Source organism: Suillus bovinus (genome assembly GCF_016758785.1).
Source record: "Suillus bovinus strain UH-Sbo-P2 chromosome Unknown EDB93scaffold_137, whole genome shotgun sequence".
Taxonomy (NCBI): Eukaryota; Fungi; Basidiomycota; class Agaricomycetes; order Boletales; family Suillaceae; genus Suillus; species Suillus bovinus.
Genome location: NW_024542193.1, coordinates 54,048 through 69,035, shown reverse-complemented (window position 1 = coordinate 69,035; position 14,988 = coordinate 54,048). Strand labels below are relative to the sequence as shown.

The window sequence follows — 14,988 nt, the reverse complement described above, 5'->3', positions numbered from 1 at the left end:
ATCCATCAGTGGATAATCTTCACATCTGAACCAACTGTCATTGTCATTGCCAGTGTGATACTCCTGCATCAGCCATGCCTGAATTATATCCTTCCCCTACATCCACTTCTGATAATCAGAATTCACTCAATGAGTACCCGGCCCCTCACTCTCACTCCTGCAGACATTTCAGCTACTATGTTGATGTCTGCATCGCACATCCGCACATCCATCTCCCATATCAGGCGGAGGCTGCAAACAACAATATTCCCCCTTTGGCTTGGATCAGGCACTTCAAAGCCGGGCTGCAATGGGAGATCACTGTAAGACCCTGACGATACTGGCAGTTGATACTGACATCTTCCACAGACTTTTGTCACTCCCATCCTCCAGTACTCAGCTGCCAGGAACATCATTTCGGTCGTTCCCAGCCCTATTGCTCATATTATTCATTTGATTCCCAGTCACACCTGGAACACGGTTCTGGATCACATCTTTTCCTATCACATCTGTTTGTTTCATGATGTCGCAGATCCCGGAGATCCATCCCGGATCGTATCTGGCTATGATACCCCATGGTGGATGGGAGAAACTGCAATCCTGAACGAACCATGGCAATGGGATCGGGTGATGACTTGCTGTATCTTTCACTACCAGCATTGGCTAGTAAGATTCTTATTCCATTTCCTTGATTCATGACTGATCTGCTCTAGGATGGCATTGAGAATGATGGTCTGACAATTCCGGAGCAGGTGGATCATACCTCAGTTCCATCACTGATGGGACTGAGGTGGATTAGAGAACACCTCCTGACATTACTTGAGGAGCAATGTGAGGGCATCTGTGACAAGATGGCAGAGATACAAATCTACACTGCCATGCTGGACAGATTGAAGAGAGGCAGAGGAGAGTAGCTCTAGTCACTCAGTTAGAAATGTTGAAGTGCAAGTTGCATATGTGTTTTATGAGTACTGAAAATCGCTTGTAAACATTGCAATATCTAACATGATGTTATATGGCGAGTCCCGAAATAAACGGTGCAGATGTGCATCACCATGTCCTGACCACCGAGGTCCGGATATCAAGTCCTGATTACCGAGACCCCATTACCAAACTCCGAATATTGAGTTTCGAGTTCTGAACGTTGAGTACCGAGCGTCGAGTACTGAATGCTGACTGCCGAATATCGAACTCCGAGTTCTGGATCACCATTACCAATTCCCGACTCCCAGAATTTAACTACCGAGGTCCGAATATCGAGACCCAATTACCGAACTCCGAATATCGAGTGTTGAGTTCCGACTATCAATTTCCAAGTTCCGGATATCGAGTCCCGATTACCAAGTTCCAAAACATTGGGTACCAAGCATCGAGTACCGAATGTTTACTGCCAAATATCGAACTCCAAGTTCCAGATCTCCATTACCAATTCCCAACTCCTGGCATTAAACTACCGAGGTCCAAATATCAAGACCCAAGTGCTGAGACCTGGTTACCGAGCTCCTGGCCTTGATGACTGTCGATAGGATCTGAGTCTAAATACAATGATAGCCATCGCCCCAGTACCATTTTCAAATTTGTACAGCAGCATTCATACTTACATTTCTTTGCTTCTCTGTGCCCTTTTGACTTGTAGGTTCCTTTTGCAACAGACCGTTCTTCTTAGCATTGCCTAGCGTAAGGTCGATGATATCTTCTGTGCTACCCCAACCCAGGGCCGGCTTTTTGTAACTGTGCACCACAACTGAAACCCCACTCCCTCGCACTGAATGTGTTGGTGCTCGAGTGTCATCAAGAGACATTGGAAGGCTCTGGACAGTTATTGTATGCATCTGCTATGGATTTTGGACCTCGAGTGTCATCAAGAGAGACAGTTTGTACTTGGTAGTCGAAAGCAGGTACTGATGCGGGTAATTACACTTTCTACCTGTTTCATCTTCCACATGGTGGTAGGGTTCGTCAATCCACCCTAGCCCATCCGCATGAGGGAACCCCGGCATAAATATGAACAGAGTCCCTCATATACCATGCCCACCCAACCCTATCCCCCTCCACCTGATGAACCCCATGTCTGACAATCCTTCCAGAAAATCCAATCATACACCCAGGGATCGTACCCGAACTCCAGCTGAAGGCTTGGCATGCTCATCCGAGCATTAGAATAATTCCCCACAGTGGTGAGAATATCGAAGCATTCAGGAATTGATAAATGGTCTCGATGATGCAGGGTTTGACGATTGGAAATGATGGATAGCGTGTTAAACACGGATGCCCAGTACTCCAGGATCTCAGACATTCTTGGCAGTTCCTTGCTTTCTGCCTTTTCTCCGAGGCTTGAAAATGTTTGTAACCCTGCCCAGTACTGCTCCAGATGCATGATCCTGAGCGCCGCTGATGCGATGGCTGCCGGCCTCGCAATGGTGTTTAGGATTCCCTCAGACAATGGTTCCTTTAATGATGCAGATACCTCTGGGTCCACTAGATTCTATGGGATTGGTGAGCTCAACTACCAAAATAATCATCCTATCAAATCCTACCTCGTGCCCCTGTTGAAACCATGCCGGAGATAAATTAATGCACCCGGCAGGTAGGCCAACATCTTCCGAGCGGCATTTGAACCACTCCAGATTGGTTCGCCAATTCCCATTGACCTTCATACTTCTTTCCAGACTCGGAGACAGCAACTCGGTGGCTGCCCAAATTTCCTTCTGTGGTTACCATTGGGTATTTAATATATATTGAGTAACAATCTATATCACACACCTGTGTTTCGGCTGTCAAGGCGTCTGGGAGGTACCATGCAATGATGGTGCCGGACACATCTAGAATGGTGGCAGGTATGTCCACAAACCTTGTCCCCTCATGGCCAGGAGGACATCTCTTAAACAACTTCTCCTCTTTCTCCTCATTGTGCCTGGTGTTCTTTGGGGAGATCAATTTGCTATATCTTGCAATGTCGATGTTCATCTGAACTGTGATGAAGGAATTTGAATGATCAAATGAATTTTCCAAATCTGCAGGAAGACCCACTCGGATTTTTATATGCCTTTATGAGGCGATCTACCAATCGATCGCAGGCCATCACTAGATCAGTGTCTAGGTTAGGAGAGGGTATCACGGGGTCTCCTCCTGTCTTCTCTGCATTGAATTTCTGTGCAGTATATTCAGATGCCTCGTGAGTGACTGTCAGGGCCCAAGTGCACCAGAGGCTTATTTTAATTGAAGAAGTGGAAGAACCATTCATGATGAAGTCGATCTTGGGAAATCAGAAGCTGAATGCTGGACGCCCAGAGGTTGGTGTTAAAGGGGGTGGAGATAGTCAGGATCAGATAAGGGAGCCGAAATACCAGATCATTGGAAGTGTGCTGGATATCAGATATTCATTTGTCCACTCCCGGGGCTCAGATCTCAGCACACTTCACTCAAATTTCAGTAGTTGGAACTTGGCATTTGGTAGGTGGTGAACATGAGGTTCTGATAAGAGAACCTTCCATGATGTTGGCTGTCGAAGATATATTACCATCCATTGCTCAATGAAATACCCAATCATTGGAAGTGTGCTGGATATCAGATATTCGTTAATTGACACCCGTGTCTCGGAACTCGGTATGCTTCACTCGAATTTCGGTAGTTGGAACCTTGCTTCTCATACAGCAATGCAACAGTAATGAACATGCAGCTGCAGGAACTCATTACGCTTCACCCGAATTAGCTACTCAGCAATCGGTACTGCATTGTTTTACAATTATCATTCACCTGTGCCCACCTGTCTATATTATATACCGCCCTCAGCCCACCCGTCTGATATAATATATCCCTGGGCCCACCCGTCTATCTGATACCCACCTACCTTGACACTCGGCCCACCCATCTAAGATAATATATATCTGGGCCCACCCATGTATGTGATAACACATACCCTCAGCCAGCCCACCTGTCTATCTGATACCCACCTACCTTGACACTCGGCCCACTTATCTAAGATAATATATATCTGGGCCCACCCGTGTATGTGATAACACGTACCCTCGGCTGGCCCACCAGTCTATCTGATACCCACCTTCCTTGACACTCGGCCCACCCATCTAAGATAATATATATCTGGGCCCACCCGTGTATGTGACACAATGTACCCTCGGCTGGCCCACCCATCTAATATAGTATATATCTGGGCCCACTCGTGTATGTGATGACAAGTACCCTCGGCATACCCGTCTCTCTGATACCCACCTACCTTGGTACACCCATCTACATAATATCCCACTACCTCAGCCCATCTGTCTATAGAATATTCATGTCCATCGGCCCACTCATCTACTCTACATATTCCACACATGGGCCCACCCGCCTCCATCGGAAATAATATCCCTCCCGGCCCATCCATCAACATCAAGGATATACATCACATCGGCCCATCATCTGCTGGCCCGTCTTATACAGGATATTATGTAGGTCGGGTGACCCGTACAATACGGAAATATGTCACTGTAATATGTGCCTTTGCAAAGTCTACGTGCAGCCGCTCAGGAAACTCTGTGTTGAAGCCATCGGCCGAACCCCTGGACTTGATAGATTCGACATAGTGAACCATTGAGTGCAGTTTAGGTATGTTGAAGTCTCCACATACGCCAAGGTCCACAAAAATATGCTCATGTTCATGAAATTCATCTAGTGCAGATTGCAGAGCGTTCAGGGACTGCAAAGTATGCGAATGAAACTGCACATAATATATAAAATCGAGAACAGTGTGGGCTGCTTGAGCTACCTTCGGTTGGACAGCACCAGCCAAGACTGCTAACCTTTCGACAGGATATGACTCAATCCATTGTTTTGAATCATGAAAGGGTACAGGTTCATCAGGAACTTCCTCAACATGCACCTGCTGATGTTGCCGCACAGTACAATTCAAGGCAATAGTGCCTACAGGGCCTATCATAGACACTTGTGCCCTAATGTAGATCGTTGTAGCGATGGTCGCAGTGCTGGGCTCAGAACCACAGTTTTTCATACTTATGTGAACACCCAAAACATACGCGCACATGTCCGACACACTCCGCATCAGACCTTCAGACATCGCATTGGCCGATTGCACTTCACATGCACTTGTCCATTCCGTGTCCTGTCCATCCAAACTAGCCTCACTAGGTGTATAACTATTCCCGTGCACGTTATCTGACATTTGGACCGCGTTATTACATGTCCGCAGCACCTCGTGTCTTATTACATAGGACATTGGACCCAAAATATATCGCTACTATCTTTGCCTGTAGTATTCCAAATTTCTATGTACTTACTTCAATACTCTGTAGTGACCCGTAGCAATGATCATCCAGTAGTTAGGAGCCATTTTCCGACTCTGCGGATCACCCAGAATATTCTCGTAGTTCTTAGTTGCATTGTGAAATATTACCATTCGTTCACCGTCATACTCCATCACTTGTTATACTCAGCACATACCACTTGCAATCTGACACTCATTATGAAGTTTCCGACCTATTATCGTGAAGTCCATAAGTCTGAAATCTTGGACATTGCACTTTGGCTTCGGACATTGGAAGAGTATCTTCGGACATCATCAGATTACCTTCAGACATTGTTTTTCAGTATCGGCATTTTGTTATTCCTAAACATTGTTGACTAGGTAGTACAATTTCTGCTGAGCCCAGCGGAGATTTACTCTTTACATTATCGCTGTCTACATAGGCATATGTGAGCAACACCTGCCTACCTACATTGTGCATTTTCCTGATGTAAAAGATGGGCTTGATTCCATCTCAGAGAGGGGGCCGATACCATAGATAAAAAAATATAACATGATGCAGTTAAATTGCAAGCTGAGAATATAAAATGAAATCTAACTAATTGAAATCTGAGTGTAATGAATGATATAACTTTTTGTCTGAGAAATTGTTCAGGTAAAAGCACTCATATAGCTCCATACTTGTTGCTGCACTCACCATATGGTTAGCGCCCTCACCGTACACAGGGATAAGCTCTACCGCATGTGTGACATCTGTAATAGGGATGATTGCACTCAGTCTTTGCCAACCTATGAGCCCCTCTCAATATTTTTGTGCTACTGTATACATACTGATGGCAGGTTGATTGCCTGGATTGTCAACAATCTTGTAGTACTGCACATAGAGGAGAGGTTGTTCTGCAAGGTAGTGGGGAAGTGTGATATGGCAGGGCAAAATGGGCTAGAAGACTGCTCGCACTTGAGCAATGAGATTAACTGTGTATACCACAATCAGTAGCGTGCAACCACAATAAAATAGAAATGATTTACATGACTGGTCACCATGTATTGACTGTGTAATCATGGCATCACAGTTTCCCATAGGGAACTTTCCTGATGGTGGGGCAGCCTGCACAACTTGACTAGGCATGATCATCTGCGAGCAAAAAATAGAGTGTAACTGTAATTGAAACTTGTTCCATGTCTTGAGACAACCACTGTCACAATTCCATGCTGTTGTGCATTGACCATTAGCAGCTTTCGCAATATAAATCAGAAAGTGCTCGTCTAAAATCTGGTAATACATAAAGCTGCTGGACTTCATTGAGAGCCATTTTAGTTCAATTAGGAGTGACAGTGATGTGAAATGCAGCTGTAGCTGTAGCAGATAGGATACTCTTCAAAAATGGTTTTAAACAGGAACATGGCCCCATGAAACACCATTGATTGGGATAATAAGCTGCAACATGGACGATCCACGCAAGAGCAAGGTCAGTTTCAGTGACCTCTTGCTCTTCCATGACTATGGCATGGGTAATGGGGGAGTCATGCATCCATAGGAAGAGGTATAACTGGAATCATTACATCAACTCCTCATAATTGAGAATGTTAACAATTTGCTCTGTGAAGGTCCATGACTGGCTGGATGTCTTCTCAAAAGGAAGTTTACAATGAGTAATAAGAAGACATTCAATGATGTCAGTCATCCACTAGATGAGGGTGCCAGTGTCCTTGGTGAATGCAGCAAAACTCTGCAAAAGCTCAAGCTTTGGGATAATGAAGTTGTCAAGTGTTCCTTTGGTGCCTCATCTTGCACCTGCATCCAATATTGCATGCTTATGGTTGTGAAATTCTCCAAGAAAGGCAACCATAGAATCAACAGAGGTATCAGAATCAACAAGACTTTAAGCCTTATAGATGAAGTCAATCAAAGCACAAATTGCATGGACCAATTGGGGGGGGGGGGATGATGCTTGCAATAGAAGGAACTAAGGTGCATTGCAGATTCCTATGTTCCTGACTGGTCATTGTTTTATCTGACACACCAGATAAAAAATAGTGCGTTCCTACTCTCTTGTGGTGGCTTGCAAAATGGAAATTGAGTTTATCCTTCTCCACTGCTTCTTTGCACCACTTGGATGGGTGGTTAAAGAAAAACTTTATGGCAAGTATGAAGAATTTCTCCTAATAAAAATGTGAAGGATCCACATATCACCAATTCCACCAAAACAGCTGGTGAACACCACTTAATGAATGGGCCTTAGCTTCCTCCTGGAATTCTCATAATCTCTATGGATTGATGCATTGACAGATGTTGTATATCACCATAAGAGTGTGTTCTTTCATGTGTGGTTTGTGGCAATAGTTGTCACCAAGAGATTGAGACATAGCCAATGTGATAGCAGAAGTGATTTTTGAGACACATGCTACAGCCTGCTGTTCTGGCAAGTCTGCAGTGTATGCAACCAAAGGTGTGAAGCAGTGCTGAACATTGGTGGCTGGATCAGGCATGAACTTACCCATCATTGCTGCAACCTTAGCATCTGCAAAAATGATGTCCATACACTTGTGGAATAGCCAGTGGCTCAGAATGGTTTGGTAGTCAGGATTAACATCAGTGAATTTAGGAATAGGCATATATGCAACACATTGCTCTTATCTGCACATCAGACTAGATGTTGCCAATGGTGACAAAGATGGGGTGTATTTTGTTACAAGAACATCTAGACACTTGGGCCCCTATCATTTTTCTCCTTATCCTCCTCATCTCCGCCCTTGCATCACACCCTTACTCCCGACCTTGCTCTTGTTATCCTTGTTATCCTTGCATTTCCCTTTGCCCTCTACCTGTTGCTCCAGCAGAGCCAATACATTTGGCCAGACCCTTTCTCTGATGAAGCATATCCATGCTCCATTCCACCCATTGACTGATCCTGTGGATAGTCCCTTTATCCCTACCGTCCGGATGGTAACCTATGATACAATGCACACCACATCTCCTCCATCCTGTTTCCTTTCTTGATCTGTGACTCAGTGCGCAGTCGCACATTGTACTTATACTTAGCCCTGCAGCTGCACGATCGTGCCCCTGCTTGTTTCACTTCCTGTTCTGTTCTCTGACTCATTTCCTATCTGCACATTCCGGTTTGCCTATGACTCACCTCAAATGTGCCTTTCTTTTCTAGTATCACCCTTTGGCCAGTTCCTCTTCCAGTAGTACAAGTCATCATCCTACTAATACACTTCCTCTCCTCTATATAAACTCACTACCATGTATCTAGTTCCTTAACTTGAATATACTTGGTTCTTGACCTCCTACTCCTAACAAGAGTGATTTCTTCAGCCTAGCCAGCTGTCTATATTCTACTTTCTTATCTGCTCATTGTGGATAAGTCTTTAGTCTTGATCTTTACTCATCGATGAAGTCAATGAGCAAAGCCCCTGTTACTAGTTGGACTTCTGACCCTCTATTAATGCAGATCTTACAATTAACCTTCAGGGTGTCGTAAGCCTTGGCAGATATGCTTATCATCGAGCCTCGCTTGACATAAGCTACCCGATTTGGACATAGGCATCAAATTTTAGTTGCCGAAGCTTCACTAAGTAGGACCCCTAACCTTGGGCTAGCCCGAGGACGTCCTCAACCATTGATGACACACGCTCTGTTTGAGCATCGCCAACAGATACTATCCAAGTCCATAACAAAAGATTCAAGTTCCCTTCTAACCCTTAACATCTATCAAGGCCAGCAACAGATACAAGATGACCTCCCCTTGGATTCGCAGATTCCCTTGGGAGTGTGATCCTAATCAGGTAGATACTGACGAAGAAGAGGTAGACGGACAGTTTAGCTCTCCCACCTCACCAACAGAACAGTACCACTCAGATGAGGGACTGAACGATGAAGAAGATCTAGAACATACACCAACTTCTGAAGAGGACTTTCCAGATGAAGTACCACCCCAAAACACTAGTGCAAACCCAAAGACAAGAATGTCTAACCCCTCTGGACCATCCTCCCAGAACACTGTCATTGTATGTGCCCATGAGCTCAAAGCAGGTGCATCTAAAGAGTATGATGGTAACACCGACGACATGCAACAATGGCTTTACAGTGTAAAGATGTACTTCCTCATCAACAGTACTGTCTATACTGGTGACCTAGTCCAGATCTCAGTAGCCCTGTCTCTCATGACCAAGGGTAGTACTAAAGCATGGGCTGATAACTTCTATCACAAAGCTTACAGCCACACGACTCCCAAGTTTGGGACTTTTGCTGAGTTCGAGAAAGGCTTTAACCTTGCTTTCCAACCCATTGATAAGCAGGTAAACACCCTCACTAAGATCACTGAACTTAGGATGAAGGACAATGTCATGGACTACATCTCGCGGTTCAAGACATTGGCTACCATCACCAATATCAAGGAAGGTGTGACACTCTCACACTTCTTTGAGAAGGCTTACTCCCGAGCCTTCATGAAGCAATCTACAGGAAGGAAACACTTCCTGACACTATCGACAAATGGTACACTGCTGCGGTCCAGCTAGATGCTAACTACTGCAGGAGTAAGGCCATCTCTGCCATCTCCTGAAACCAGAACTCTCAATTCCCCCCTCACAGTTCCAACCAGCTCCATAAAGAGAAGGATTTTTCAAGCAGAGGACTGCAAGAGCAACATGCATCCCCTCCTTAGATATTCTGTGTCTCAAGTGACACTTTTCTCTTCTATGAGTATGAAAACTGTTGCAACAACCGCCATCATTGACTTGGAAGCTGGGGGAACATTTATTTGTGATACCTTCATCAAGAAGCATAATATCCAAACCCACCTCCTGAAGAAACCCTTCCACATCACCACAGTAGATGAAAGTCAGTCCACTAGTGGGAAGGTCACCTGATACTGCATACTCTATATCCGGCTGCATGGACGAACCATGTGGGGAAAGTTTAACATCACTAGACTTTCCAAACAAGATGATATCTTGCTAGGGAAACCCTGGCTATCAGCTATGAAACCAGATATCGACTGGGGATACAACAAAATCACCATGTGCCCTATACCTAGATCCAGACATGTCAAAAATCGACTCAACAAAGTTTGAAAATAATGTGAGGTAGCCCCCTATCAATTTGAAGGTCTTCAACTAATGATCGAAGACGAGGAAGAGGCCCCATTCAAACCTCTGAAGACACTCTCCCTGGATACCAAACACATCCTTGAGGAGATCTGACACAAGAAGAAGAAAAAGAAGATGAAGAAGGCAAAACCTGCCAAGGAGGTACCCACCAAAGAAAAGCATTTTGAGATGCCTCAAGAAACTGACATCATGGAAGATGTCTAGGTAGGGAAGATTGAACCCCTACCCAAAGTCAAGGAAGTTGCAACTTACCCTCTGACTGACAACGAGATTCTTATAGAATACTTGGCCGATGGTTCTTCAGTTAGGTTGATCGAGAACCTAACCTTCGACACTCCCCTAACCAGGGATGGAACCTCCAAGATGGAGACCACGAAGACCAAAAAGACTCCGCTTTGCAATATTTGGATCCTTGCTACGGCAAAGGAGGAGTATACGAAAACCAGTAACAAGGCACAAGAATTTGCCAAGGACAAAGCTCAAGAGATGAAGAAGAAACCATTCAAAGAGCTTGTCCCTGAATATCTTCACAACTTCGCAGACATATTCACGAAGGATGGGCTTAACAAGCTCCCCCCATTGAGACCCAGTGTAGACCATCAGATCGAAATAAAAAAGACTTTATTCCAAAATCCTCCCGTGCTTACCTGCTCTCTCCGAAAGAAATAGAAGTGGTTAAAGCATTTCTGGACGAACATCTCCAGAAAGATTTTATCCAACCATTGAAGTTGCCTTAAGCCTCAGGCTTCTTCTTTGTAGGAAAGAAGGATGTCTCCCTTTGCCCCTGTCAAGACTACCAGTATATTAATGGATGGACTATCAAGAACGCATATCTACTTCCTCTTATTCCACCCCTCATCGCCAAACTCAAGGATGCGAAATACTTCTGACATCTTTTGGACTCTTTGAGCTGAAAGTGATGTTCTTTGGGCTTTGTAACTCACCAGCAACATTTCAGGCCTATATGAACCAGACATTCAGCAAGGAGATAGATGAAGGATGGCTCATCGTCTACATGGACAACATCCTTATCTTTCCCTCCGACCTTGCAGAACATCAGATGCGCACTCGAATGGGTTTTAGAGAAGCTCCAGCAGGAGCAACTCTTCCTCAAACCCAAAAAGTGCACCTTTGATTCCCAAGAGGTAGAGTACCTTGGGATGATCATCCGACCCAGACAGGTTGCAATGGACCTGGCAAAACTCAAGGGAATTAGTGAATGGCAGACTCCATCAATGTTACAAGAACATCTAGACTGCTTGGGCCCCTACCATTTTTCTCCTGATCCTCCTCATATCAGCCCTTGCATCATACCCTTACCCCTGACCTTACCCTGGTCATCCTTGTCATTCTCGCATTCCCTTTCGCTCTCTACCTATCGCTTCAGCAGAGCCAGTGCATCTGGCCGGATCCTTTCAGCTGACGAAGCATACCCATGCTCCGTTCCACCACCTGACTGATCCTGTGGACAGTCCCCTTGCCCTTACTGTCTGGACGGTAACCTATGATATGATGCATGACGCATCCCCTTTACCCTGTTTCCTTTCTTGATCTCTGACTCAATGCGCAGTCGCACATGCGACTTATACTTAGCTCCGCAGCTGCATGATTGTGCCCCTGCGTGTTTCACTTCTTATTCTGATCTTTGACTCACTTTCTTATCCGCACATTCAGAGCTCACCCATGTCTCACCTCGAACGTGCCTTCCTTTTATGGTCATACCCTTTACCATTTACTTCTCTTGGTAGTACGAGTTATCATCCACTAATACACTTCCTATCTTCTATATAAACTCGCTACCATGTAACATATTCCTTAACTTGAATCTACTTGGTTCTTGACCTCCTACTCTCACCAGAGTGATCCTTTCTGCCTCGCCAGCAGTCTATATTCTATCCTCTTATCTGCTCTTCGCGGATAAGCCTATAGTCTCGATCTTTACTCATCGACTTCGTTGACGACCAAAGCCCCTGTTAACTAGTCGGACTTCTGTCCTTCTAATTAACGACGATCTTACGATTAACCTTCGGGTGTCAGTAAGCCTAGGCCGATATAGCTTATCGTCTCGCACCCGTGTGACATAAGCTACCCGATTTGGACATAGGCATCAAATCTTACTTGCCGAAGCCTCGCCAAGTAAGACCCCTAACCTTGGGCTAGCCCAAGGACGTCCTCGACCGTTGACGACACACGCTCTGTTTGAGCGTCGCCAACAGATACCATCCAAGTCGTAACAATCAACAGTAAAAGAAGTCAGATCCTTCCTAGGATTCTGCAATTTCTATTGTCACTTCATTTCCCATTATTCCGACCTTGCTCGTCCCCTCCTTGACCTCACAAAGGAAGACACCATGTTTTCCTGGTCCACTGATTGTGAAGCTTCCTTCCAGAAGCTGAAACGATGCTTTACCACTGAACCTGTACTCTGGAACCCCGACCCCTCTCACCAATTTGCATTGGCCACTGACACATCGCTTTTCGCTGACAGGAGCAGTCCTCCTACAGACCGACGACAATGGGTCCTACCACCCATGTGGATACCTCTCGCAATCCCTTAATGCTGCGGAATGGAATTATCAGATTTACGACTGTGAACTTCTTGCAGTCATCCATGCCCTAAAGGCATGGAGACATTTCCTCAAAGGCAATCCCCACCCAGTGATTATCTTCACTGACCACAAGAACCTCCTGTACTTCCGTTCCTCACAGACCCTTACGCACCGGCAAGCCCACTAGAAGCTCACTCTCTGCAAGTACGACCTTCAATTCTATCATGTCCTGGGCAGCAAGCTTGCTGCACCCGATGCCTTTTCCCAATGACCAGATCATGATAATTTGAATTGTGATAATGAGGACATTGTCCTCCTCCCTGATTCACTCTTTGTTAAACTTATTGACACTGCCTTAGCATCAAAATTCAAAGCAGCGAATGATAACCCTGCTAATCTCACCATACAGACAGCAGCTGATGCCCTAAACGGCCTCTGTGCCCCCCCTATGAAGTCTGTTCTGTCAGATTGGTGCATCAATGACGGTATCCTTTATTTTAAGGACCATGCCTATGTCCCCCCTAATCTCTGGAAACATATTCTGGAGCTCCATCATGATCACCCAACTGCCAGACATCCCAGACATTCTAATACCGAATGGAACATCAAGAAAAGCTATTGGTGGCCCAGAATGGGCACCTTTATCCAACACCCACCCAACTACACCTCTCCTTATGCCTATTCCCTCCACTTGCACCCAGCCATTCTCCCAGGTTTCTGTTGATCTCATCACTGACCTCCTGGAGAGCTTCAGCTATGATTTCATTATGGTCGTGGTCAATCATGGGCTTACAAAGGGAGTAATTTTCTCGCCTTGCAAGAAAACTATCACTGTGGAGGGCATTGCTAAATTATTTTACAAAAAGGTGTTTATGTGATTTGGATTATATGACAAGATCATCTCTGATTGAGGCCCACAATTCACCTCGAAGCTAGCAAAGGAACTTGGACGGCTCCTGGACTACCAGGTAGCCCCCTCCACTACCTATAATCCCCAGACAGATGGGCAAACAGAATGAATGAACCAGGAACTGGAGACGTACCTCCAGATCTATTGCAGAATGACTTCCCATGATTGGGCCAAACACCTTCCCATGGCCAAATTTGTCCACAATTTCAGATGACGCTCTGCACAGAACACATCTTCGTTCTACCTCATGATGGGCTATGAGCCCAAAGGCATCCCTTATGCCTTCCCTGATTCAGCTCTGCCAGCAGCAGAAGATTGAGTCAAGAAACTTGCAAAGATCCATGAAGAAGCCCTTGCATGTCATAGCCTTGTGCAGCAATGCATGGCAAAATGCACGTTCAGGCAAAAGTACCAGCCTTAGAAGTTTGGGGACAAGGTGTGGCTATCTGCTGCGCATTTGATCACCTACTTCCCTTCAAAGAAACTTGCACCAAAACTATACGGACCTTTTACCATTAAACAAGTCCTTTCCCCTATCATGTTCATCCTTGAACTCCCTGCCACCTGACAAGTTCACCCCACATTCCATGCATCAGAATTATCATCCTATCAAGAAACAGACGTGCATGGCCTGAACTATACAGAACCACCACTGGACCTGATCGACAGGGAAGAACATTATGAAATAGAAGCAATCCTCCAACACAGGGGTACCAGAATGAAACACCGATACCTGGACTCCTGGGTTGGCTACCCTCCCTCAGAACAAATGTAGCTTCCAGAGAAGGAACTGAAGTCTGCAGCGGAGCTGCTCAAGGACTATAAGAAGAGACTCAAGCTGACAACAAAGCTCCTCAGTTGTTAACCAGCTACCACCACTTCCATGTCTACTTCATCCTCTTTAGTCTCCTTCCTCTCTACCGGTCTATCCTCCTCTGTCATCAACCTCATTCATGAACCCACTGTTTCTTTTACGCAGACCCTAGACTCCCAGAAGGCATTCTGGGAGGCTGTCATCCTCGATGCACAATACACACTCAGACTCAATGGTTTTATTCACCATACCAAAGACACAGTTCTCTTGGAACTTATCAACGCCTTTCGGGCAGTTGACGCTATCGCTTTCTCGACAGGTCCATGTTCAGACCATCTTCCATCCCTAGTCACTTGCT

The 14,988-nt window shown here is 45.4% G+C and overlaps 5 protein-coding genes across 5 annotated transcripts; 1 reads left to right on the top strand and 4 right to left on the bottom strand.

Annotated features, from left to right (window-relative positions):
* Positions 1–74: 74 nt before the first annotated feature.
* Positions 75–893, top strand: EDB93DRAFT_1256785 (uncharacterized protein; the record flags this gene model as incomplete). The annotated part of the gene is made up of 3 exons (XM_041454006.1): positions 75–302; positions 349–645; positions 693–893. 3 exons carry the CDS (start codon positions 75–77, stop codon positions 891–893), a joined length of 726 nt encoding a protein of 241 aa, XP_041301265.1.
* Positions 894–1,446: 553 nt separating this feature from the next.
* On the bottom strand, positions 1,447–1,781 carry EDB93DRAFT_1256784 (uncharacterized protein; the record flags this gene model as incomplete). The annotated part of the gene is made up of 2 exons (XM_041454005.1): positions 1,447–1,514; positions 1,577–1,781. The coding sequence occupies 2 exons, from the start codon at positions 1,779–1,781 to the stop codon at positions 1,447–1,449; spliced, it is 273 nt and encodes a 90-aa protein (XP_041301264.1).
* A 446-nt stretch (positions 1,782–2,227) lies between these two features.
* EDB93DRAFT_1072716 (uncharacterized protein) lies at positions 2,228–2,937 on the bottom strand (the record flags this gene model as incomplete). Its single annotated transcript, XM_041444995.1, has 3 exons — positions 2,228–2,464; positions 2,517–2,687; positions 2,743–2,937. Coding segments are annotated over 3 exons (603 nt in total), but the record flags the coding sequence as incomplete, so codon positions are not given.
* A 1,540-nt stretch (positions 2,938–4,477) lies between these two features.
* EDB93DRAFT_1049395 (uncharacterized protein) lies at positions 4,478–4,777 on the bottom strand (the record flags this gene model as incomplete). Its single annotated transcript, XM_041444658.1, has 1 exon — positions 4,478–4,777. A coding segment is annotated over one exon (300 nt), but the record flags the coding sequence as incomplete, so codon positions are not given.
* A 1,060-nt stretch (positions 4,778–5,837) lies between these two features.
* On the bottom strand, positions 5,838–6,738 carry EDB93DRAFT_1243610 (uncharacterized protein; the record flags this gene model as incomplete). The annotated part of the gene is made up of 7 exons (XM_041452165.1): positions 5,838–5,912; positions 5,937–6,028; positions 6,071–6,113; positions 6,198–6,214; positions 6,269–6,500; positions 6,523–6,531; positions 6,574–6,738. The coding sequence occupies 7 exons, from the start codon at positions 6,736–6,738 to the stop codon at positions 5,838–5,840; spliced, it is 633 nt and encodes a 210-aa protein (XP_041301261.1).
* Between the last annotated feature and the right edge of the window lie 8,250 nt (positions 6,739–14,988).